This window comes from Canis lupus, chromosome 11, assembly GCF_048164855.1.
Source record: "Canis lupus baileyi chromosome 11, mCanLup2.hap1, whole genome shotgun sequence".
Taxonomy (NCBI): Eukaryota; Metazoa; Chordata; class Mammalia; order Carnivora; family Canidae; genus Canis; species Canis lupus.
In genome coordinates this window covers 47786576-47813205 of record NC_132848.1, presented here as the reverse complement: position 1 = coordinate 47813205, position 26630 = coordinate 47786576, and the positions used below count along the sequence as shown (strand labels likewise).

General features: G+C 50.3%; 1 protein-coding gene across 8 annotated transcripts in view; it reads right to left on the bottom strand.

Annotated features, from left to right (window-relative positions):
* Positions 1 to 26630, bottom strand: part of FAM178B (family with sequence similarity 178 member B) — a 109606-nt gene that overhangs the window by 18685 nt on the left and 64291 nt on the right. For 5 of the 8 annotated variants that reach the window (XM_072768109.1, XM_072768111.1, XM_072768110.1 and 2 more), the window contains 5 exons: positions 26235 to 26349; positions 20273 to 20366; positions 19829 to 20005; positions 19464 to 19561; positions 5289 to 5376 (listed from right to left, as the gene is read on the bottom strand). In XM_072768109.1, the coding sequence (XP_072624210.1) occupies positions 5289 to 5376; positions 19464 to 19561; positions 19829 to 20005; positions 20273 to 20366; positions 26235 to 26349 (572 nt within the window). Of the gene's footprint in view, positions 1 to 1199; positions 1483 to 5288; positions 5377 to 8648; positions 8778 to 19463; positions 19562 to 19828; positions 20006 to 20272; positions 20367 to 26234; positions 26350 to 26630 lie in introns of those variants that run through there. The other 3 variants (XM_072768115.1, XM_072768117.1, XM_072768114.1) reach the window with 3 other exon arrangements.

Sequence of the window (26630 nt, the reverse complement as noted above, 5' to 3'; positions counted from 1 at the left end):
CACACCCCTGGTAAGCCTGGATAAGGGCTTATTTGGACCATGCGTCCCAGCGGGGCCAGGGCCTGACATTGCACCTCCCCACCTCACCCCCACTGCTGGGAGCTGTCTCTGCAAACAATCAGCCCATTAGGAGAGACACCTCCAGGCAAGAGGCAAATGATCACCGATCACCCAAGAAGGCAGGCCTCCACTGGTCTTGTCTGCTGGGTGGGCAGGAGGAGGTAGGCAAATTCCAGCTGGGCAACTGTCCACACGGCCAGTCACTCCAGTGCTCAGACCCCGCGTGCTTCTATCTGCCCAGTGGAGAAGGCCAGGATCTTAAGGGTCTGTGAGGCACAGGCAGCCTTGCTGCTCCCTAGGGCCTGCATCCCGACCAGGCCTTCTGACCAGACATGCACAGCTGTCCCTGTTCTCTTTCTAGCCCCAGCCCCCTGTCTACCCTGCCACCCACACCTGCCATTCCTCTTGCCCCGAACTACTTTTGTTTTTACCCCATTTACCACCTCTTAACATGTTCTGTAATTTCCTTGTTCGTTATGTTTATCATCTGTCCCCTCTCCTTCACTAGCATGTAAGGCCCAGGAGGGCAGTTTTGTTCACTGCAGTGTCCCCAGAGTCGAGCACAGCCCCTGGCATGTGGTATGTGTTTCATAAGCACCCATTCAGTGAAGGCATGCAGGGCAGGGCTGCAGCCAGCCTCTCCCCAGGAAATGCAGACCCTTGTCCTCCTCCGTTTCGGCCATTTAAAGCTCATGTCTTCCAAACTCCAAACTGAAAGTCATGGCTTGACAAAAGAGGTTTGCTGTGTTGCAAGAGGTGGCCTGGGATAAGAAGCAAACTCCCAATTTGTCTCCAAACCTGTTCCACCTGTGTCTTGCCTATCTTGGTAAAGGGCTTCTTCATGCTGCCAGCTGCGTAGACCCTGGAGCCCTCCTCGTCTCCCTTCTCTTACACCTCCTGTCCCACTGGCTGGACTTGGCAAATACACCCAGAGTTGGACCACCTCTCACCACCTACGCCACTGTCTCCAGGATTATTGCAACCGCCTATGCTCAACATAGCAGCCAGAATAATTTAAAAATATTTTATAAGTCAGATTGTTTCTTTTATCAAAACCTTCCAATGGCTCTCCTCTTTAGCATAAAAGTCAAAGCCCTTACCATAGCCTGGAGATGCTGACGGATCGAATCCCCACTTACCTGTCTGACCTCAACTTCTACTACTCCATCCTTGGTCCTCTGCTCCAGCTGCAGTGGCTTCTGTTTTTCCTCTAACCTAAGAGAACTCTGCCCGCCCCAGGGCCTTTGCCCTTTGCTGTTCCCTGTGTGGAAGGCTCTTCCCAGGGAAACCTGCCTTACTTCTTCACTTCTGTGCACAAATGTCCCCATCTCCCAACATTCCCTCTCCTCTTTATCTGGCTTCATTTTTCTCCAGAGCCCGTATATCCATCTGGTATGGCAAATATTTACTTTTTTCTTGGTGCCTGTGTCTGTTCCCTGCCGCCCCTCCCGGGACCACGAGTTTCACAAGGGAGGGACTGAGTTCTGTTCAGGGCTCTCTTCAGTGCCCTGAGCAGGGTATGAAGCACACTGGTGCATGAAGCCAAAAACTCTGCTCTTTCTGAGATATTTCCAGGATTCCCAAGGACAACAGGAAGCAGCCTGATCCCAAGGCTCTTCTGGAAAATGCAAGCCTTGGGGTATTGCATCCTGACCACCTACAGAAGTCTCATCCCTCAAATTCTAATTCTTCAGCTCTTGTTCCTAGGGCTTTAGACTGTATCCTAAGACAGAGAGCCAAGCCATCCAGGGGTACCTAGTGGTGCCCTGAAAGGCCTCTGTCCAGGTAGTCACCACAGACTACCTGGACAGGAGTCAATTCTCAACCCTTGGACTCCCCTTCATAGTCAATTAATTGATAAGGTTTATCAAGCACTTATACATCAACAAAGGAAGTAGAAGGGACAGCTCTTGTCCCTCTGCTACTTAGGATAAAGCAGGGTAGCTTCAGCATAAAGTGGCAGATGTGGTCTGGGCTGTCACCATAATGAAAGCCAAGGAAGGGGCCGGAAAAGCGGAGACAGTATGTTACGGTGGTCAAGAACAAGAACTCTGGATTCAAATCCTAGCTCCACAGCTTTCCCACTGTATGACCCTGTGGAGTTTCCTAGCTGCACCTGGCTCAGTGTTCCCATCTGTGAAAAACGTCTCATGGTAACAGTCCTTACTGTCTGGGGCTGCTATGAGAGGTAAGCTCTGAGACTAGCATCTGGGACATGGTGTAGAGTGTTGTACTATGCAGAGTGTTGGCTTCCACCATTTTGGCAGGGATGTGATGATGGAAAGGAAGGGGGGTCAGGGCACAGAGCTGTGTTCAGAAGGTGTGAGGCTGGCCCACAAGGAGGGCCAAGAACAACAGGTGGCACAGGTGGACCACGGGGAGAAGTTGGGAAAAGGGGCGTTATGGGGTTTGCCAGGGGCGGCTCGGGGGGCCAAGGTGGCCCTTTGAAGGGGAGGATCTGTCTGACAGGCTAGACTGGAAAGGGGAGTGCCTGCAGCCCACAGACTTAGGAGGTGCCACACAGCAGCCCCAGGCCTGCAGTGGAGATGGGGGAAATACGCAGGGAGGGTTGCAGGCAGGCCTCAGCTGGTCCTTCCCCTCCTAGAGCTGCCAGGAGGCTGGTGCAGCTGTGCACAGCCTGCAATGTCTGCCTGCAGACTCCTCTGCAACACTAGCACTGACTGACTCAGCCTCTGAGACCGGCTCGGGACACCTTCTCTGGAAGCCACTTCACTGCCCTCAGGCAGAGTTAGTCACTGCGCCCTTGGCCCACCTGGCTCACACCCTCTGTTCTGAGGTTGGTTCCTGGTGCGAAGCCTGGCACAGAGCCTGGCACACAGGCAGTGATTAGCTAGGGTCTCCTGAATAGATGGGTGCATGGTGGGAATGTGGGTGACTAGTATGGTTGGAAAGCCCCGGAGCTGGGCAGAGGTGGGCCTGGCTTGGCCCTGGCAGGCTCTGGGGAGCAGCTGGGGGCTCCTAGGCCAGCTCTCCCCCAGGGAGACATCCCCACTTTGAGGAACCCTGTTCACTGCCTCCCGTAAAGGGCCCACCAGGCCCAGACAACCCAGCTCTTCCTCCATAGCACTTCCCCTCCTGACTCTCTGGTCTCCATTATGTTCCCCTCACTCTCCCATGTACTGGCTCTAGGCAATAAAAAAACCATCAAAACAAAGTCCAAGCCTTCATTTGACCCTGATGCTTGAGCCACCTTTTGGTCACTGCGAAACCCTGCAGGTGGGTGGCGATCTCTACCCTTCACCCATAGCTGGAGAAATGCTGATCTTGATGCTCTGGCCTTTCCCCCCTGCTCTGCTGACACCATGCTCCTTGGGGCTCGGCGACCCCCATCTGCCATCCACAGCTCTCTGGGGCCCTGTGATCTTGTCTGTTTATTGCATCTCTGCCTGTCCCCACTCCTAACTGCTTGGCATCCCCAAGACACTGTTTGGTCTCTCCTCCTTCAGAGATGCTCTGTCGTCAGGCTTTCACCTGTGTGAAGTGACCCCAGTGCAGGCCACTCCCTCCCCCACACCTCCCCAGGTCTCTGGGGAAAGGGACCTTCCTCTTGCACACTCCCGGAACTCAACCTCAGGCTCATTCACTCCACAAGCATATGCTGAGTTCCTGTGTGCCAGGCACTGTGCTAGATGCCAACAGGCAGTGGTGAGTAGAAAGCATTTAGTCTCTGTACTCAAGATGCTGCTGCTGTGTGTGTGTGTGTGTGTGTGTGTGTATGAACACAAACTCTGACCAAATAAATAAGAAAATATCAGGAGATAAATATAAATAATTTAAAACAGGGTGATGGTATCAGGGAACTTTGGATTGGGTGATCAGGAAAGGCCTCTAAAGGGATCCCTGGGTGGCGCAGCGGTTTGGCGCCTGCCTTTGGCCCAGGGCACGATCCTGGAGACCCGGGATCGAATCCCACATCAGGCTCCCGGTGCATGGAGCCTGCTTCTCCCTCTGCCTATGTCTCTGCCTCTCTCTCTCTCTGTGACTATCATAAATAAATAAAAATTAAAAAAAAAAATTAAAAAAAAAAAAAAAAAAAAGGAAAGGCCTCTAAAATTCAACATTTTAGCAGGAACTGGAATGACAAGAAGCCCCAGCCATGCTAAGTCCTAGGGAGAAAGTATTTATGGTAAAGAGGGCAGCCAGGGCAAAAGCCAGGCCGAGCCCACTCTGAAAAGCCAACACAACCAGTCAGCTTTCTGAGCACCCGCCCTACAATCACATCATTGCAGACTCAGCTATATTGTCCAGCCTGCCCTGGGATGTGCTGGAACATTCTCTCAGCACTCTGGGCAAGGGGTTACACAGGCTTGCCCAGTACACCTCTAGAATGGAGACACACAGCCCTTCACAGGGACTGCCTTGCCCCTCTCGTGTTGCTGAGCCAGAAGGTTCAGTTGTACCCAGCAACTACTCTGGGATCCTAGGGGGAAGGGAGAGAACATGCTCAGCTTCTCTGCCACCCATTCTTGGGCTGGCCGGGACCCACACTGCCCCTAGGGCCTTGATCTGCGGAGGCTGTGGTCAGAGCTTTCTGGGGGGAAGAGGAATGGGGAAAGAAGACAAAGCTCTACTTTTCTTGCTGCCCCAAGAATGCCTAACACTGGAAAAGGAGAGGCACTCGGAGTAGTTCTAAGTGCATAGTGTTTGTCTTCACTTCCACTGGTTTTTCCTCCTATAAAAAGTAATGGAAGGAGGGAATGGGAATTGGTGTTTAATGGGTATGGAGTTTTTATTTGGGAGGATGAAAAAAGATTCTGGAGATAGATGGTGGTGATGGCCGCATAGCATCATCAATGTCCTTAGTGCCGCTGAATTGTACACTTCAAAATGGTTGAATTCTACACTTAAAATTGTCATAATAGTAAAAAAAAAAAAAAAAAAAAAAAAAAAACCCAAACCAAAAAACACGTTAAAATGGTAAATTTTATGTCATGCATATTTTACCACAACTAAGAACACAAAAGTAACACATGCTCCCAGCTCACTGCTCTATCCTCAGTGCCTAGCACACAGAAAGCTTACAAAACGGTAAGTGTTGAATGCAGGAATATGAGTGAAAAGTTCAAACTCAATTTGACTCTCCTGGCCTGAGGCTCCCAACCTCTGGGAAAAGTTGCAGGAGTAGGCAGGCCTCAGGGGAGAGACCTCTGCTCACCCACAGGCTTCCAGGGCCCAATGGCTACTGCCCAGCTGAGGCAAAGACTCACCTGGGCCTTCTCTTCCCAGAGAGGGAGCATCTCTTGCTGGTCCAGCATCTGGGCAATGATCACGAGGCTGAGCTGGCTTCGAAGCTGCCTGTGAAGGAAGGAGTTAGAGGAACTGAGGGGTGGGACACTCTCATAGAGGGTGGGCTAGAAGTCCACGTGGGGGCAGGATACACTCTGAGCAGTGAACATGGGAAAGCTGTGCTGACCAGAGTACTCTGCCTGGCTCTTTTGGTTTATAGCGTTTGTTTATTTTAGAAGCAATAAAATGTGATGAGAAAATTAAAAAACAAGCAAAAGGAAAAAAAGTAAAGTTACTAGTAATTTCAGAGGCTGGTGAAGTAGTGTTTTCCTTCCTAGTTGATCCTTCTCTCTCAATATCTACACTTATCTGTGGATATACAGAGATAAGGAACCTTCAACGGCATTTGCATAGACCTTTGCCTTTTCTGTCCTTTGTAGCCTTAGAATCTTTCAGCCAAAGTGGGGTAGTGGAAAGTGGGGCTAAACTTTTTTTTCTTTTTCCTTCACATAGCATCAACTTTCCTTTGGCGAACCTGCTCACCCAGGGTGGGCATATGAGCCATGCCTGGCCCATCAGAGTGGGCCAGGATGAGGCTTGGGGCACGGTGGCTGAGGAGGCTGGAGGGGGTGATGGGAAGAGGGGTCGAGGGCCCCTCCTCTGCCCATGCTCCCTGCCACAGTTTGTCTCCACCAAGAGAGTCATATCTCTCTTACACATCAACACATGGTGGCCCCTCCATGGGCAGCAGATGTCAGCCTCTGGCATGGACCTTGATGTGGTCACAGTCCATAGTTCCTGCAGAGAGCCACCATCAGAAGAAGCAAAGGACAGGTTCTGAAGCTTGAGGAAACAAGGAGCATGAGGAAGTCACTTGGGCTGGAATCTTCTCCTTAGAGGAGAATGCCCTCAGGTAACACCCCTGCCAGAGGGACCCACGGCTGCTCTCACCCATATCCCTGGAATGACACCATAAGGAACTGAAAGACTAGACATCCCAGACAGCTTGTTACTGGAAGCACTGGGAAATGTTAAGCAAGTATTCTGGGGAGGCAGGATCCAGCCTGTCAACTTCTGGGCTAGGTGGTCCAGTCTCCACGGCAGCTTTCTTAGGGCAGAGACTGCTGCCGCCCAGGCCTCATGAGGGAGGCTCGTGGGTGATGAGGAACTGAGGTAGGAGCGGCTCCTCAAAGCTCCTGTGGGGCTGGGCAGGCTAGTACCTCAACCAGGGGCCTTGCTGATTTTCTTAGCACTTGGTTGAGAAAGAGAGATCAACAAAGCAATAGGCTCTTGAATAAAAAGAGAAAAAAGCGGCACCTGGGCAGCTCAGTGGTTGAGTGACTTTGGCTCAGGTTGTGATCCCGGGGGCCTGGGATGGAGTCCCACATCGGGCTCCCCACAGGGACCCTGCTTCTCCCTCTGCCTATGTCTCTGCCTCTCTCTTTCATGAATAAATAAATAAAATCTTAAGAAAAGAAAAAAAAAAAAACAGGCAGTAACACCATACACGAGAAAGGACATCAAAGAGGGGGAAATGCATAGTGCTGGTAAAGGTGCAGGGCAGCAGAGATGCTCACACACAGTAGGTGGGAATTTCAACTGTACATTCACTTTAAGAAACTGCTTAGCAAGATCAACTAAAGATGAACACGTGCTCACCCTGTGACCTAGCAATGCTACTCCTAGGTACGCATACACATACAAAGGTGGAAGTGCACTTATAATACACCATCAGAATGCATCTACAGACTGGGCTCTATCCATACAACTTGATCCTACTCATAATGACAGTGAGCTAAAACTACATTCAAAAGGCCTGGATGATCTTCACAGTGTCATGTGAAAGAAGCCAGATACAAAAGAATACATGTGCATGATTTAATTCATATAAAGTACAAAAACGGCCAAATAGCAGCTGTTGGAAACCTGAGCAGTGGTGATGGTTGGGGGTGGGGTGGGCAGGTTCTGCTTATGTTTTATTTCTTGACCTGAGTGTTGGTTTCACATGGATTCCACTTGTGGCAATCCACTGAGCCATCCACCTGTGGTCTGGGTTCTGTTCTGTTTGTATGTTGCAGTTCAATAAAACTATTACTTAAAGAAGAAATTCGGGTGCTGGGGGAGACAGGATTGCCAGATTTAGCCAGTAAAAATATAGGATGCCTAATTCAACTTGAATTAATTTTTTTTAAACATTTAAGAAAGATTTTTAAAAAATTTATTTCAGAGAAGAGAGCCCATGCGAACAAGCCTGAGCTGGGGGTGGGGAGGTGCAGAGGGAGAAGCAGACTCCCTGCTGAACACAGAGTCTGACACAGGGCTCGATCCCAGGACCCTGAGATCATAACCTGAGGCAAAGGCAGACGCTTCACTGACTGAGCCATACAGCCGCCCTTAACTTTGAATTTCTTATTGATAAACAAAGAATAATTTTCTTAGCATAAGTTTCCCCCCTGCACTGTTTATATTTTATCTGGCAGCTCAGAGAGGCACCAGCCATCCATTCCTGATCAGGAAGCTGACATTAACCAGCCTGGGGCCCTCCCTGACACTGTCTCCCTTTAGCCTTGAACCCTTTCTGCGGAGAACTTTGTGTTCCCACCTGACCTTCTGAGACTGTGGAGAGGCAGTGTGGTTTAGCCCCATGGGATAGAAAATAGGAGTCCTTCATCATCCTCCACACCAGACTCCTGTGAGCGCAGCCAGACCTGGCCCTTCACCCAGAGCCCCACCCTCCATTTTCTCCCGGAGCCCTGGCCACACCACATACCCTGCATGGCTTCCACCTTATTGGCAGCCAGGACCTGCTCTCCAGCTGTTCCCTGTGAGCCCCAGCAGCAGCTGGGCCGGGAACACAGTGGGAGGTAAACGGCCCCTCTGTGCTGCTCCTCCAAAGCTAACTCTAGCCAGAGTCAAAAGTCCTGCATCTGGGCTTCATTAATCCCAAACCCAGGCCTGTGTGGGAGCAACTTTACCCTGCAGAGGGCGGGGAGGGGCCAACCTGGGGGTGGGGGTGCTGGCAGGCCAGCAGAGCAGAGCCGGGGTGGTTCCAGAAGGGAAGAAGCAGGCTGGGTGGGTCAGGACAGGGCTGCTGTCCAGAAAAGAAGAAAAGCACCATAAAAAGCTCCGGGTGAATGGATGAAAAGGAACCCACATCTGAGGGTGGCATGTCCCCCCTCGCTGTCCCCGCCTGCTCACTGCCTTTCCTTCTGATGGCCCCTGCCTTTTAAACAGTCTCCCGTGCTCTCAGTTCCCACTGGGACACAGGGGCAGGGGAGGGGACCACTTTTTCATTTTAGGCTGAGAACGTACTCTACGGAGGAGAAAACACAAAGACTCACCCTAAATAACACCCAAACTGTGCAGGGAGCAAGCAAAGGAGCCCTTGGGCTCAGCAGAGGTTGGCTAGGGGTTCTTCCTTTCCTAGAAGCTGCCTGACCCCACCCGGCAAGGCCTCCCCGGAACTCAAACCAGACGGACAAAGGAGGATGCAGAAGCCACTGGAGCCATCCCAGCCACTGTCATATAAGGAAACAAGCTCCAGCTCTCTGCTCACACCAGGCCAGGCCTCTGCCTCAGCTCTGCCCCCCTCCTCTGCTCCCCCACCATGGGCCTCCGTAAGATCAGGACACTGGATTAGCACTCAGAGGAGCCTAAGGCACAGCGAAATCTGGAAATGACTTTTCCAAATCCATAGCAGAGCTGGGAAGTGGAATGCAGGCACACTGCTTCCCAGCCTCCAGCCTTCCCTCTAGCTCCTGCAAGGGGCAGCCCAGCCAGGCACCCGGCGCGTGCAGGGACTCGGAGGAAAGCAAAGGCACTAACCAGTGTGGGCCTCTAGATTGTTGGGACAACAACACTGGTCAATGCAGCCCTCTCTGCTGTCCCCCGCCCTTCACTTGTTCAGAAGGGAACCAGGCCCTGCCAAGGCTGAACTACCCTAAAAGGCCATCAGGCATCTGGCCAAAGGCGTGAGCTGCCTTTTCCATGTCTCTAGGGCAGCTCAGGAAGCAACAACGGTGGCCTGTTCCGCTGTGGAAATGCTGCCCAACACCCTGCTGCAGGGCATCTGCCTGGCTTGCTTCTCCAGGGCTGTCCACATTGCCTCTCTGGCACCACAGCCACCTCTCATGCCACTTCCCCTCCCACCCCCTCAGGCCTTCACTTGGAGTCTATCTTAACGTAGGAGCATATACTACCCAGGCAGGAAGGACCAGGGCCCAGCTTAGAGGTCAGGGCAACCTCCTTGGGAGTCTGCCCAGGCATCCACACACACCTTGGGGTGCTCATGAATGTGGGCATGCATAGTGCAGACAGGAAGATACAACCACAGATTCTTACGGAAGACCACTACATGCCAACATGAAGGATCCAAATACAACAGCTCAGTTCTGCATGGATGAGTCCCACAAAGTGTTGACACTATGCTGAGAAAGCCAAACACAAGAGAGAACACTGTACATATACATGTTCAAAAACAGGCAAAACAAAGCTATGGGATGAAAGTCGGGGAAGTGGTTTTAGTCACCTCTGATGTGTCCTTTCCTGCATATATATAAATTAAAAAGTTACTATTATTTATTAAACAAAGTTCATATGGACAATTACAACCCAACTCCCATCCTCTTTATCATTCTACTTCCCTCTTTCTTTTTGGTATCATGATGAAATCCACAGAACTTTAGGCTTAGAACACATCTTAAAAAGTCATTCCACCTAGGCAGTGCCTGACTGGCTCAGTTGGTAGAGCATGAGACTGAATTTCAGGGTCAAAAGTCATAAGTTGAAGCCCCATTTTGGGCACAGAACTTAATTAAAAACAAAGTCACCCCATCTAATGTCTGCATATTTGTCCATTTAATTAGGCCCTCCACATACCTGAGGGAAGTGGCCATATTTTCCACAACTAACTCTTCTTCAGGTGCAACAGCCACACTTTTTTCTCTCAGAATCTTTTTTCCACTGTAGTTTGGGTCCTCCGAAGACCCTGGGGGGTTGTCAATGTTAACATCAGTGAGGTGCTCAGAGCTGGCCTGGATGCTGCTTTTCCTGGCTGCCCTGTGATGCTACACAGACCACAGATTGAGCCCAAAGTCTTTCTCACACGTCTTGCTGTCACATCCCATTTCCAAGATCTTGTTGTTAATTGCGTAGCTGGGTCTCACTTTTCCTCTCAGAATGTCATTATGGTTTGTTGAGATCTTCTGGGATCTTCCATTCCCTGTCAGTTGTATTCATGTCATGCAGGAGTCTGACTATTGTTCCATTAATGGCCTCATCTGAGACATGGGGTCTGTCCCTACCGACCTGTCAGGGAAGACAAGACCGTGGGGGCCCTAGGGGCCTACCCTCCAGGACAGCACTCTGATGGCCAGCAGCACCTTGTGAAGAGCCTAGCTACTTCAGCATTGCTCAGCCCATCTCGTTGTCCTCAGGATACGACAGTAGACTCTACCAAGTGCCTTACAAGAACCCAGACAGTCCTCTCAAGAGTACTATTCTGGTTGGTCTGTCAAAACATAAATGAGACTAGTCTGGTATGATTTATTCTTAGGAATCCTAGAAAGCAGAGCTTCCTTCTCTGTGTATGTGCTCACAAACCATCCCTGGGGAATGATGGGGCGGGGGGGGTGCCTCGAGCCCGCCATGCTCCTTCTGGACAGTCCCTCCCTACCTCCCAAGGTCTCCGTGGACTCAGGGGACCCCATCTGCTCCTCTCAAAGGATTGATGTGGAATGTCCTTGTACCACAGGGGACTTAAACCCATTCCACACAGCTGGATGCAGACACACGGTCTCCTCCCGTGCTGTCTTAGGCTTCAATTCCCTTTGATCAATAGTGGAGTCCAGATGAAAAATTATGCTCCTTGTCGGAGAAAAGAAGCAAAATAGGAATTATGTAGTGTCGTTCTCTCTTCATCAGTGTCAATATATCACTGCCAGCACCAAACAGCACTCCTTGCCTCGAAAACAACTAGGTAGAAGCCCGTTCTGTGGGACTTAGTATTCTCCACCGGCAGCATTACTGGTCCATGTTCTTTGTCCATCTGCTGTTTTTGCATTCCACTCTCCATCTTCCACATCTTTTGAAGTCCGAGATCATGCCTGAGCTTTTGGTGCAGCCCCTGTAGCCTTTAGACATTTCCCACTTTTTCCTTACTGGGTTGGTTTGCAGTGTGCAAAGTGGTACCACACCATCTCCGCGTCTGCCCGAGCCATCTCTCTCTTTGGAATTGGCTACTAAAAACCAACTCTGTGCCTTTTGAGATCTGCCCTCCAGGAACAACTGCTCCACTGGCATTCCCTCGAGTCCCGTCTCCCTATCAGGCTCCAAGGGCCCAGAGGGCAAAGTCCCAGCTCCTCCCTCAAGATGCTCACATCCCAGTGGGTCAGCAAAAGTGCTGACAGTCAGGACCTGTGAAGGAGGCATTTCTGGAGAGATACCTTGGTCTGAGCCTAGTCTTGAGGGTGAGGAAGTGCTAACCAAGCAAAGAGGAGGAGAGGAATAAGGGAAGACAGAATTGATGCTGAAAGGCTCCAAGACAAATCATGAGTTGAGGTGGCTAGAGCATGGGAGGCTGCCTGGGACGCTGGGCAGGGGATAAAATACGGTTTTGAGGGGATCCCTGGGTGGCTCAGTGGTTTAGTGCCTGCCTTTGGCCCAGGGCGCGATCCTGGAGTCCCGGGATCGAGTCCCAAGTCGGGCTCCCGGCATGGAGCCTGCTCCTCCCTCCTCCTGTGTCTCTACCTCTCTCTCTCTCTCTTTCTCTCTGTCTATGATAAATAAATAAATCTTTAAAAAAATATGATTTTGAAATAGGATACAAGGGTCCTAGTATTGCCGCTGTTTGAATTTCATCCTGAGGACAGATGCCTGAGGGATTTTAATGAAGCAAAGTAGTGATGTGGCTGGCTCTGCATCTCAAGGGAGGCCACACTGCCGGACAGTGCAAACATGGGTCAGATGGGGGACAGTTTGGAAGGAGGTAGCAATCCAGGGGTGCTGTGGTAAGATCTGGAACTGTGTGAGGGTGATGGGAGAGGTGGCTGTTGTTGGGGAGGAGGAGCTGAAGGGGACAAGGGGTGACCCCATACTTCCAGGCTTTAGGGAGTGGGCAGGTGCTGACATGGTCATGGAGCCACAGAAGACAGGAGAAGCTGGTGACATGCTAAACCTGAAATACTTGTCCATGCAGATTTGGTGCTTAGCAGGAAAGTCTGGCCAAAGGTATCAACTTGGGAGCCCCTGGCATGTGCTTGGAGTTGCAGCCATGGATATAGAGGAGGTGGGGTCTCAAATCCAGTGCCCCCAGGAAGTGGAATCTGAGGTGGAGGTGAGCATGAAGGGAATTTATGGCAGGAGAAGAGGAGACAGGTGCTCTTGGGATGACTTCCTGTGGGGATGAAGGAAGCAGGTTTGAACCAAAGGAGAAAGCCAGGCTGGAATACACAGTCACAGCAAAGCCCTTGGCTAACCCCACAAGGACCTCTGGAGCTGGCAATGTCCTTCAGAGACATCCTGGACTGAGGCAGAGGGGCAGGCGTTGGGCTTCTCCCAAGAAAGGCACCTTGCCTCAGATAAGGTAACCATGTTCTGCAAGGCAATTCCTGGGGTGGGCTGGCAGGGCGACACTCAGCAGCTGGGGAAGGGGTGCCAGAGACCCAAAGCCAGGCCTATGAACAGAGCACCACAGTGCCCAGCCTGATAGCAAAGTAGTGTGTGGTGTGACTAAAGGAGGGGCACTGGGGCAGAATCTCCCCGCAAACCAAGGCTTGAGGAGCAGTGGAGGAAGGAATTAGATAATGGCAGCTGAGAAGGATAGACCGAAGAAGCAGAGTCTGGGGAATGATACTGTGAAGCCAAGGAAGAAAACAATAAGCTTGTTCCTGAGAAAGGGTCATTAGGTCATTAGTGATAAGGCAGTTTGGCTAGAGTACCAGATGAGGTGCATCTCCTCTACTCCTGGCTTTTTTTTTTTCTTTTTATATAAATATTTATTCATGAGAGACAAGAGAGAGAGGCAGAGACATAGAGGGAGAAGCAGGCTCCCTGTGGAGAGCACAATGTGGGACTTGATCCCAGGACCCTAGGATCATGTCCTGAGCCAAAGACAGACACACAAACACTAGCCACCCAGGCATCCCAATACTCTTGGGTCTTTAGGTCATTCCTATCACCCCCTACATGCATGCCCACTCATAAAGGTGAGCCAAATCCTCTTCAGCCACAATCCTTCACACTCCTGGCTTTATCGTGACCCAGTTTTTCTTTGCTGCCCTCTTGGTTCCAGCATGGCCCCTCTGCCCCTAGACATGACCTTCATCCTGCCTCTAATTCCTCCGGATTTTGAGACCTTCTAAAATTCTAAGAGTTGGGGGACCTTGGCTGCCTCCTAGAATGTTCTGGCCTTGTCCACCCCCAGCGCCTGAAATGTCTTGTTTTCTTATGTGAGAATTCCCTATGACACTCTGAGCTCTGAAGAATTCATTCTGTGTCAGGGTGGGCAGGGTTCAGAGTGCCTATTCTGGGTGAATGAAGTAAGGGAGGGTAGGGAGATGTAGTAGAAGCTGTAGGGGTGAGGGTGGCAGCAGAACTGCTCCTCTAAGGTAGGAGATGCACGAGTGCATGTATTTGCTGAGGAAGAATTAGAGAATAAAAAATGAAAGGCACAGGAAAAAGGGATGACTATAGGTCTGGAGGGGGCAGGACTGTTGGTGCCTGATATGGGAGGTCAGGTGAGCAAGAAGGAAGGTGGTGAGTCGTGGGTCAACTAGGTTATGTGTAGAGAAACAAGGGGCAATGCTGTTTGCTAGAGTAGAGATTTTAAAGAGATTTATTCATTCATTCATGAAAGACACACACAGACAGAAGGGGGGGTGGGGGGGGGAGAGAGAGAGAGAGAGAGAGAGAGAGAGAGAGAGGCAGACACAGGCTCCATGCTGGGAGCCCTATGTGGGACTTGATCTCAGGTCTCCAGGATCACGCCCTGGGCCAAAGGCAGGCGCCAAACCGCTGAGCCACCCCAGGATCCACACCCTCCCCCCCCCCCCCGTTTTTTTAAAGATTTTTTTAAATTTATTTATTCATTCATGAAAGACACAGAGAGAGACAGAGAGGGGAATGATATTAGTAGCAGGAAGTGTGGTGATGTCTGGAATCTGCTGAGGGCCCCAAGGAAGTTGGCCAGCAGTTCTGAATGAGCCCTGGTCAGCCAGAGGGGTCAGGGGCCCAGGAGGGACAGGATACGTGTGGTGGCGCACGGGGAGGGAGTTATGATGGAGCAAGGAGTCAAGGATAGACAGGCTGGGGGAGAATGAACTGGTCTAGGGCCTGTACTGAGGCGGGGGTGGGGTGGAGGTGATGCAAGGGTGGGGACAGGACACCCTACGAGGAAGGTGCAGGCCCTGGCCCCTTCCTGAGGGGAGGGAGCAGCCTCACCCCAGCAGCTTGGGTACATGAAGGAACGAAGGAACATGGGGATAGCTATGGGGCGCCCGCATGTGTCGCATGTGTCCTGGCTCTTATCCCCAGTGTACAAAGACCTGAAGACTCTGAAGGCCACTTTCTCCCAGGGCTCCTGCACTTGTACGTGAGCAGCCAGCTGCCTCCTTGCTGGTCAGAACCTGGCTGATCTGGCAGCCTGCTCAAGCCGGTTTCATCTTCTCCTCTATTCTGGATGCCACAGTTGAACAGCATACGCGGGACATTTAATAAACATTCGCGGGTGGTGAAGGAGGTGGGGCCTGGGGCCTGCAAACATCAGCCTGCAGCAGAGTGAAAGCAGCCCTGAGCCTCCACCCTCCCACTAAAAGGGTTCCTCGGAGTGGCTGCAGAGACTTACAACACTTGCTGGAGACCCTGCACAGAAGCCTGAAGGGCAAGTCCTTCCCACAGGCCCCTGGAGTTACCCCAGAGGGGCCGACTCCCAAAACAGACTCTCTTCCAAGGGAAAGTCTTCCTATTGGCCCTATTTCAAATGGTTTGCTCTAGTATTTACTTTCATTTCTCATAGTTGAGCTCAACTATGCCTTAAATTTACAGTGCATCCCTGAAGTCTTGGTCAACAAGGTTGGGAGCAGGGTGTGTGTGTGTGTGTGTGTGCGCCCACGCACACGTGCACATCACACAAATCTTGGTGGAAGTTCTCGCTTTGTGCTTAACCAGTCAGTAGACTAAGAATGTGACAGAATGTACAATACGCCCTCCTTCCTGGGGTCAGTCTGGGCACTGAGCCCAGTGGGGCAGCCACCATGAGGGCCTAACAAGGCTGCCAGCAAGCTCCTCCAACGTTGCTACCACAGGGAGCAGGCGGTGGGGCGGGGGGGGGTGGGGGTGGGGGTGGTGGTGGTGGTGGCTAGCTAAAGACCACAGTGAATACAGTGAAGCTGTAAAGAAGAATTAGAAGCTCTTTCTGATCCAATTTGGAATGACTGCCAAAACATACCCTGAAGTGAAAAGCAGGGCGGAGAGAACATGCAGGGAAGCATAAATGAGACATGGAGGCAGCCTAGGTGGCTACGGTAGGGGTACATTTTCAATAGGTGCTCCTGGGTGCCTTTTGAATTTTGTTCTATTTGAATGCTTTATCTAATATAAATAAATAGATAATACCCATCCTTCCTCCTTCCTTCCTTCCTTCCTTCCTTCCTTCCTTCCTTCCTTCCTTCCTTCCTTCCCTTTTCTTTCTTTCTTTTTTTTTCTTTTCTTTTCTTTCTTTCTTTTTCTTTATTTATTCATAAGAGAGACAGAGTGACAGAGACACAGGCAGAGGGAGAAGCAGGCTCCTGGGATCACGCCCCGAGCTGAAGGCAGATGCTCAACCACTGAGCCACCCAGGTGCCCCCCATCCTTCTTTCTTAGCAAAGCTTGTGGCAGGAATTAATCACCGTAGTTGATGCATCTGTTTGAAAGTGAGGTGAGGCTGTCCTATTATATTCACTCCTGGCATTGAAGGAACACTTAGCAAAGGCCCTGGAGCTACAAAGACATCCCCATAAATGACACAGATCCCTGAAATCAATTTGATTCAATTAACAGATGAACATCATCATAAATTTAGGATATGATGAAGGTAGTCTCAAATCGGCTGGGAAAGGTGGATTATGAAGACAAAAAAGAAAGTTGGTGTTGGCCTCATTGGCTCTTCAGAGGTGGAAAAAATCAAATTAGATCCCAACCTCTTATCTTTGAAAACAGATTCCAGATAGGATTAAGAACCAATAGTAACAAAGTTAATATTTTTATGATCTCGGGTAGGGAAGGCTTTTCTTTTCAAGATAGATTCAATTAGAATCAGCTCTCTATACCATCCATATAACTTTTCTGTCAAGCTAAATCTATTCTAAAATAAAATTATAAAAAACCCAAAACCTTAGTTTGCCAAAAGATATCATGTACAAAAGTTTAAAAAGTGTGATGTAACAACAACAACAAAAAGATGTATAGACTTAGAAGAAGGGATCCCTGGGTGGCGCAGCGGTTTGGCGCCTGCCTTTGGCCCAGGGCGCGATCCTGGAGACCCCGGATCGAGTCCCACATCGGGCTCCCGGTGCATGGAGCCTGCTTCTCCCTCTGCCTGTGTCTCTGCCTCTCTCTCTCTCTCTCTCTGTGACTATCATAAATGAATAAAAAATAAAAATAAAAAAAAAGAATATTAAAAAAAAGACTTAGAAGAAGAAAATAGAGTGCTGAAACATATATAAGCAATTATTACTAAAGTAATAAGATTAATTGCTCCACAGAAAAGTGGGCAAGAGGCATCAAGATATAGTTTACAAAAAGAGAAACAAAAAAGGCCAATAAACATGAAAGGATTCTCAATTTCGCTGGCAATCAGAGGAATAAAAATCAGAACGACAGGGGCAACCTGGGTGGCTCAGCGGTTTAGCATCGCCTTCAGCCAGGGCGTGATCCTGGAGACCCGGATCGAGTCCCACGTCGGGCTCCCTGCATGGAGCCTGCTTCTCCCTCTGCCTGTGTCTCTGCCTCTCTCTCTCTCTCTCTCTCTGTCATGAATAAATTAGTAAATCTTTAAAAAAAAAAATCAGAACGACAGGATGACATTTCTCAGCAAATTGACTAAAATTTCAAAACAAAACAGAATACTAGCAGAGAAACAGACATTTTCATGTCCACTGATGGTATTATTAATTGATACAGTTTTTTTGGAAGCCAAATTTCAAATGTATATACCTTAGGTCTGCAGTCTCACTTCAAAGAGTTTATCCTCTAGAAACATTTGCACAGATGTACAAAGCTGGTGCCCTGCATGACTATCCAGATTAGGGAGCTGTGTGTAGACTAGGGGACACTATACAGCTAAGAAAAAGAATGTTCATCATACACGTGTATGTACGTAAAAGCACACATACATGTGTATGTAGTATATACATATATGTGTGTGTGCATGTATGTGTACACGTGAATGAGAAAAACGGGCGCCTTGTTGGCTCAGTTGGTAGAGTATGCAACTTTTAACTTCAGGGTTGTGGGTTAAATTTAAGCCCATTAGGGAAGGAGGGTACTTAAAAAAAAGAAACGAAGAAAGAAAGAAAAACAAGTACAAATAATGTGGCCTATTGGGAGCAAACAGGAAACGGGCTGGACACCATTGCCCTGGAAGCATTTGGACTTGGCTATTCCAGGTAAGGCAGAGATACAATAATCCCATGTATCCACAGAATGGACAGACTTTGAGGGAGGAGGGGACAGATTGCCACTGCCAGCGTCCATCCAGGTGAGAGACATGACATGAAAGCAGGAGCAGGTGGGACAGAGGTGGCTGAGACCCAGACAGGTGCCTGTTTTTATGGAACTGACATGGACAGGCAATCACAAACAAGAATTTGGGATTTGGAAATCAGAATGGACAGGATTTAGGATGAACAGGCATGATGGGCTGGGGTGGGAGAGACCTCTCAGATGACAATTTCTGACTCTGCAACACAGTGGGCTAGCTGTTTGGGGTTGAACAGGGAGCCTGGAGACAGAGGTCAGCTTCTTTAGATCATTTGGAAAGAAGTCCCATGCATCTGGGCTTAATGTAGATGGTGCCCGCCAAGGTACTACTCTGGTGCTCATGCTTAAAGTTCTCAGACAGAGCTTCTAGAAGCCCAGTTCTTTCAAGTATAGAGCAACAAGTTCCCTTTAAGGACTGTGGAGAGGCCTCCTCTCTTTCAACCAGATTCACAGAAAGGGACTGAACTCTCCTTCTCAGGACTGAAGCTGAGCTCAGGATGATTGCACCCAGCAGGGCCCTGGGGATATGTGTCTGAATGGAATGCCTAGTCGGCTTCCAGAAGCTGCCCCTGGGGAGGGAGTTGCAGGGGAATGGCCCCAGCGGAGGGTTACTTGAAAGGCCCCAGAACAGGCCTGGCTGGAAGGGTGGGGAGGGCCCTCATTCCAGATGGGAGGAGAGGAGAGATAAGGAGTGATCTGCTCCAGAGAGGACAAGGACTTCCCTATGGCTGTGGCCTACAGTGGGGGAAGGAAGGAGGAAAGGAGAGACTGGGTGGGGGCAGGTCCAGAGCAAGGGTCTCATCTCCCAGTGGGCTGTTTGTTCACCTTGTTCATTCAATCGAAAAGAATTTACAGAGTGCTGACAGTGTGTCAGGCGCTGTTCTAGATGCCGGAGGATATGGCCATGACTCCATACTGGAGGTAACGTGGAGAACAGGCACCATAAATAAGGAACAAACAGTAAGAAAACTTCTGGCAGAAAGCCATGCTGTGCAGAAAATAAAGCAGAATGTTGAGAGTTTGGGAGCGGGGACAGGGGAGGATTGATGAGGGGACATAATGCTGCGGAGGTCTGAAGGACAAGAAGGAACCCTCTACCAAGGAGTGGGAGCAGCAGGTGGGGGTGGGGAGGGGTGGGAACAGGGGTGGGGGGGCGGCGGCGATGCAGGCAGAAGCTAATTGTATAAGGCAATTGTTTTGCTAATAAGACTATGTTAAGAAAATTAGGCTTTTTTCCTTTAGTAATGAACTCATTAGTGAGTTGTATTTTTAGTTCTTTCTCCTGGGTTTTAGAGATTGGGCAGGAGGGGGAGGTTTGTTGGGACTCAAGGGGAGGATTCTGGATCCCCACAGCCCACCCTGTCCCAGGGGAAGGGATGAGTGTCAGAGGGAGGAGGCAGAGGTGGAGGAGCACCCACCTGCTTCGAGAGGTCACGTCCAAGAAGAACTGCACGAGTGCCAGCAGGTTGTGGTGGTGACCTGACACCTTGCTCAGGGTGCAGCAGAGCTGCTGGAGCTGTGAGGACAGCAGGTATCAAGGTGGGTTGCAAGAGGGCGGCCTTCCACCCTGACTTCTCCACCAGTCCACTTAGAGTAAGGAGAAGGGGGGGGTCACGGAGGCCAGGGTGAAAGGGAAGTTTCCTTGGCATCCTGCTCACCTCCAAGCCTGCTATTCCCATTTAGTGACTTGAGTTGCAACTTTAGTCCCTAGTGACAAGGCCACATGAGGCGGCTAGGGCTTGGGCTTTGGCTGCAGGGGATGGGGATCCGGAGGCATGGTTACCTTCCCTGGCCACTCCTGGATGTTCTGAAGGAGCAGGAGCAGAAGCTGCTGAAGATCGGTCTTGGGCAGCAGGCGGAGCTCCACATCTAGGCCAGCTTGGCACAGCAACTCAATCAGGCCCAAGAGGTCCCCATCAGTGTAGGCCACTGGCTGGGTGAGGGCACAGAGTGCCAGGAACTGGAGAGTGGAGAGAGTGCTAGGGCAGGGATGGCCTCCTAGGAGGAGGCCAGGCAGGGCAGGAGGGGCTAGGCAGCAGCTGAGAAAACCAAACACAAGACCCAGAGTCACGCCCCGCACAGGGTACTCAGGTGGCAGGCCCAGTCGTGGGACCATGCGCTTTCTGCAGCATTGGTCCCAGCAGCCAGCATGGTGCCTGCACGGTGGTGCTGAGCACACTGTGGGTGCTTCATGGTACCTACTGCATCAAACTGCTGTCTGACTCACCTTACAGATGTAGCTCAGGCTAATGTCCAAGGCAATCGCTGGGGGGGTGTCCTGCTGCTCACTCCAGCTCAGGCTAATGTTGTTTTTAAGCACTCTAAGGTAAGACAAAAACAAAGGGAAGGAAATGGGAGGAGGTGGATGCAAGGGGAGGACTGCAGCAGAGAGGAGGCCTGCCACTGCTCAGAAGCAGAGAGCCTGTGGATGACCCCTTCAGTCTGGAGGGGCTAATGCTCTGTGTGTGCTGGTCATCTACTGCTACATAACAAATGACCCAAAAATACAGAGGCTTAAAAACGATTATCATGTCATGCAGTTTCTGAGAGTCGAGAATCCAGGAGCAGCTTAGCTGGTGGTTCTGGCTCACGGTTTCTTGGAACATTGCCTCCAAAATATTGGGAGTGGGGCTGCTGTCATGTCAGGCCCGAATGGGCTAGAACTGCTTCCCAGCAATGTGCCCACCAGCAGGTCCTTACAATACAGGGCTCTCCACAGGGAATCCTCAACACCACGGGCCAGCTTCCACCAACGCAAGCCATCTGGGGGGGGGGGGGGGGGCGGAATGCCAGAGACAGATGCCACAGCCCTTTTTTTTTTTTTTTTTTGCCACAGCCTTTATCACCTGGTCTTGGAAGTGACATCCCATCACTCTTGATTTCTCCAGTCCACACAGGCCACCCAGACTCAGCACGGGAGTGAGAGCTACACAAGGGGAAGAACACCAGGAGTGGGGAACACTGGGGGCCATATCCCAACCCATTCCAGCCAGGCCTCTGGTTTGATTTTTCTGGGACCCAAAGACCAGAAAATCATACTCCACTGCCCCAAGAGAGTCTTCCTCAAGAAAGTTCTTTGTCCATACAGGTATGGTGACTCTTTGCATGCACTGAGAAGTACACCACATTGCAGCCCACATGGGGGCTGGTTTCCAAGGTCAGCATGTAATATGGGGACATTCAGAGTAAAAATGAGAACCCCTCCACAGGTCTCACACTAACATGCTGTCTGCCAATAAGCCTAGCATGGCCAGTTTTTCCCTAGTGTGGAAACAGATCTGGTTGAGCCTAGAGATGTTGAGATGAAGTTAGAGCTTAGGGTCATATGAAAACAAACAGCTCTTTAAAGACTAAAGTTGGACTCAGGGTGGCCAGATGCTCACAGTGAAAGGGGCACCAGTGGACAGCAGAGCTGCACCACTGATGCACAGACTTTCTAGGCACATTCCCTGGATAGAAACAGAGCAGGATCGGTCTCACTAAATGACTCTTTCTCTCTGGACAAATGCATATTGTTGATTGCTGTATACTGTTGAGGTGAGCTTATGACAAGGCTTCCTGTGCTGTCTCGTCCACTTTTCCACTCTTATTAACTGGTTTGGAGTTCCTGATAACAGTGGGCTCTCCACAATGAAGGCATTGATGACAGCAACACTGCTGACCACATCAGCCTCCAGGGTAGCCGCCTGACCACTGACGAAGGAGGAGAGCTCTGTTCCTGTAGGCTCCAGGGAAAAGTCCCTGCTCTTTTTTACTGGGCGCTGGTGCTGCGTCTCAGAGGGGAAGGAGAAATCCATCTTTAGGCACCCAGGGAAATGGTGCCCCCACACATCAAAGTTGGGGGGGGGCAAGGGGTTAGGACTGGGCTTGGCCATTCGTCCAGAGTCCAGCATTTATAAGGACCAGAAAAAGGGCAAGGCTGCATGTGCACATCTGGGCACCTGCCAGCCCCGTGTCAATATGGGAGGGGCATTCCGGTATGCTCCAGCCTGTGAGCATGCATGTGTATGGAAGCCATGAGTGGGAATGCTTTCTGACTTCCTAGAGGGTGGGGGCAGGCACACAATTGACTGTGACTTTGCTGAAGAGGAATGGGCTTTCAGACAGTCTGGTGCTGCCAGAGGTAGGAGGAGTGTGGAAAACGTGAGCTGGGGAGGGAAGAGTGTCTGTGACAAGAGCCCTCTCCTTGGGAAGCAATGCCAACCTCCCAAGTGAAGAGGGCAGACAGCCTCCCAGTGTATGCTCCAGCATTTCCCTGCACTGCCTCTCCTTGGGAACAGCAGGCAATATAGTGTGGTCCTTTATTCCCTGCCTTTCTAAGGTTCTGAGGAACCACTTGACTGAACCGACTGCATCTGTGACGCAGTATCAGCTGATACCCAGGCCTCCATCCCCAGGCTCTGAACTGGAGGCCAAGGACACAGGCATTCACAGCCTAGCAATCTCGCTCTCCTCCTGGACTCTGGCAGGTTAACAGCGAGACGGTCCCACCACTAGACTCCATAAACAAAGTGCTTCATCTGTCCCACTCTGCCCCTCAGCCCTGACCTCTGGATGGCTGGCTTAGGGCTTGGCCTGTGGCCAGCACCCAGGAGCTGGAGTTTGGATTATGACGACGCTGTTCTACACTCACAAGTAATCTTGAGAAGGGCACGTCACTGACCTCTACCCCAGTTTCTAGGTTTGTTTCCCCCAAGAGTTGAAAATAATAGAGTTACTGTCTGTACAGTATGCTGACATTCTCAGCAGGAGGATGGTAAGAGAGGCATGTGAGCACAACTGCCTCTGTAACTGAGAGCCATCATCAAGGCACCCAGTGGTTGGGGCCCCACCATGCAGGCTGGACCAGTCCAGGCTCTATTAGCCCAGGTCAACACAGTGAAGGGGAATCAATGCTGAGCTAATGGGAAGGGAGAGAGAAGTATATTTTACCTGGGTTGAATTACACCATCCCGAGATGGCCAGTGACCAGCCTCCCCTACACTGGACAGGATGCCCTTTCAATGGATTAACTGTCATTTAGTTATTACCTTCTGGCGTCTATGCCAGGCTGCCGTATCAGAGAACCAAGTGGATGAAGGTTTCTGGCACTAGGCTACAGCAGATTGGTGACCAGTCCTGTGTATCTGACTGGGACTTTCAGCTGGGCTTTGTAACCTGGGAGCAACCTTATTAGACCAGCTGTTGGTGACCAAGGACCTCCCCTGCCTTCCCAGGTGAGACTGGGGCACATGATGGAGAGTGTCTGAGTAGCCGTGTGGCACAAGCCCCCCTCAACCTCTTGCTCTGCTTCCTGGTCTGTCTTCACACTCTGGTCCCTCTTCTGCCCATTTGACCCCACAGATCCTCCTGATTCTTCCCTCCCCAGCCTCATCACTGGGCAGAGGGCTACCGTGTTTGCAACAAGGTGGACAGCACGTGATCCAGCCACAGGATCTTGAACCATTTTTTCTGAAAGGAAATCTTGAACCATTTGATAGGATGGTGATGGGTTTCAAGGAAATCTGAGATTAAGAACAAATGCTAAAAGACTTGTCTTTCTTATAGATACTAAAAAGATGGTCCAGTTGTGGGGTCATGTGCAGAGATACCCTAACCCCTTATTTCCAGCCTTGGGCAATAGGAGGGCTCTGTTAGTGCCCTGGAGGAGCCCCCAGAGCATCTGTTCTGTCAGGGAGCCCCAGATCAGGGCATCCCTGGAAGTTAACAGAGCAATGGGTGGCGTGGAGCCAATTGGCATGGGATGAACTTAAGCCTGGTCAGGAACAGGACAAGGAAGACAGTGGGGAGAAGACAGCCTGTCCTGATGTTCCTCTTGTGGCCCATGTGTCTATGAAGGAGCCATATCCTTGGTGGAAGAGATGTCAGAATCTTCACAGTGCTTCCTAAATAGTCTAGAAGAGCTCTCTTTCAAACCTATGACTCCCAGAGTTTACCCAACTGCAGCAGCCAGCCAGCAGTCCAGGTAACCCACTCGAGCATCTCTGCTGCCCCACATTTCAGGAAGGCCACTGGAGGGGTTTCAAGATGTGTCTGTGCTTTTCAAAAGGAAGCTGTGTTCAGGCGGAAAAAGCTAAAAATCTCCCCAGGCTAGTGGCTAGGGAGGTTGTCCCAGCTGTCCTTACAGGGCCATCACAAGAAAATTACCCCTAAAGCCATCGGCCAGATCCTCTGGGCCAGTTCTGAGTCCTTCCTCTTACCCCGGGGCTAACTGCCTGGTCAAGCTAGAAGTCTGCATGCTAGGGTTTGTGATTCCAAGTATTTTGAGGGTGGCAGATTTAAACAGCCATAGTTCTAATGCCCACCTGCACCCTGTGGCCTCCAGAGAGGATGGATTTGCCTGGAAGCATTAGGAGCAGGAAGCCATCAAATCCTGGGGAAGGGAGAAGTGTGGGGGAGAAAGCGGCCCTGTGCAGGGTGCAGAGTCAGCTGGGTAGTTATCTGCTTCTGTCTGCCAGGGCACCTCTCACTTTCTAGGTGGACACCAGGTGCTCATCAGAACAGTTAGAAATAGGTCTCCTGAGCCCCACAGGCCTCCCAAGAACCATCTTCAAACTGCATTTGTTTTTCGAAATGTAATCCTTTCCGCAAGTCATTCTAGAAGGCGGTGTGATTGAAGCTCTGTGTTGGGGAAGAGGCAAGTGGCTTATTACACCAGATATGGAACTCGGCGGGAAGGCAGCAGGGCAGGAGTGAGGCAGGCTGGCACATGCGTGGGGTATTTATAGCAGAGCAAGTGTGGTTTGGTCTGGTTTGGTTTGGCAGACGATTACTAAACAGAGTCGTGGAACAGGTTCTTAAGAAAGCTTTGGCCTTCCCTGTGTAGGAACACCCACCTGCCTGCCATGGCAAGGGAGAGGGTCCTTGTGCCTCCTGGGGCCAAAGTTGTCACCAGGATGGTGGGAACCGGATCCCACCTAATGCTGTCCAGGGCCCTAAACACCCTGAATGTCTTCTCAAAGAATCATCAAGGAAGAGTTTGAATATAATTTGTAGAACAAGTTTATAACATGTAATACTTTTACAACCCAGACCTAGTCACTGTCCACCCAACAATAGTCATTTATGTATTGTATGGCTCTGCTCCTAGGGGGCAGGGACAATGGGTATGCAGATTAGTAGCTCCCCTAACCCAGCCCAGCCCAGTGCATAAAGAGGGTGCCCACAAAACAAGACTGGTCATTGTGGAAATTACATGTGAAATTGTGCCTTGCTGGCCATGAGCTGATATTAGGTAATAGGTCAAAATTGAAGCTTTGGAGTAGACCAGAGAGATTGGGACAGGTCCTAAAAGAGGCCGGCAGTGAGAGCTCTGAGTTACCAAGGGGCAGGAGCGGATATCAGCCAAAGCAGCAAGACTCATCTCTGCTTGGTTCTTCCATCCCCCTGAAGCTGGAAGCATGGTCATTTATGTGAACATTAGCCATTTATGGTACGATACTCATATCCACGGGTGCTTGTATGTAGTTGTTCTATAATCCCTCAGACTCTGCTACACTATGTGGGCTAGAGCTGGAGTTTGGCAATTTTTTTTTAATCCCCGTGAAATACACATAAATTTTATGTAATAATCACAGGAAATCTTTCTTTTTTTCTAACTTAAAAATGTTTATGGCTCTAAGGATGCATACTACAAGCAATAATGCTTTTGTACAACAAATGGCCCATTACATTGGTATGACCTTTTTACAATAGGAAATACCTTATGATTTTTTTCTTCCCTCTCACTCCCCCTAGAATAGGAAATACTTTAAATTAATACTTTAAAAAAAAAAGATTTATTTATTTGAGAGAGAGAGAGGGAGAGAGAAAGAACAAGTGGAAGGACTAGAGGGAGAGAGAGAAAGAAAAGCAGACTCCCTGTGGGGCAGAGAGCCTGATGAGGAACTTGATCCCAGGGCCCCAAGATCATGACCTGAGCTGAAGACAGACACTTAACTGACTGAGCCACCAAGGCACCCCTAAATTAATATTTTTTAGCATGAATAAATGTTTAGAAGAATGCATCTCTCTTTTTTGGGTTTTTTTTGTTTGTTTGTTTTTTGCTTTTTGTTTTAACATTTTGACTGAAGTATAATAGATATGGAAAACCCTGCGCATATCTAATGTATACAAGTTGTTGGGCTTGAAGTGAGATGCACAACTGTCAAACGAAAGATAAAGGATGGTGAGGAAGGGGAAGTACTCACCTCCCACTGTGTTGGCAGAGGCCCTGCAGGCCCAGAGCAGGGCTGTGGGCTCCCAGGCTGTGAAATGCTTCCATGACCTCCTGCAGCGAGGGGCACCACCAATGCTTGTCTCCATCTGTCAGGCCAAGGGAGGGCAGACGGTTAAGGAGGGCAAAGGAGACAGGCTCACTATTCCCACAGGAGGGAATACTCCTGGGTGTGACAACCCCTGGCCTAAGGGGTTTAGTTTCTGCATTTTCTGGCACCACAAGTGTTTTCTGGAGGAATCAAGCAACCAGTTGTTTTTGAGACATCCGCTGGAGCTTTGTGAACCTGATGGTTCATTATCCTGTCTTCAAGCTCTGGCCGCCTTGCACTGCAAGGGCCCAGGGATGATGACACCCTGATTGGTTCCAT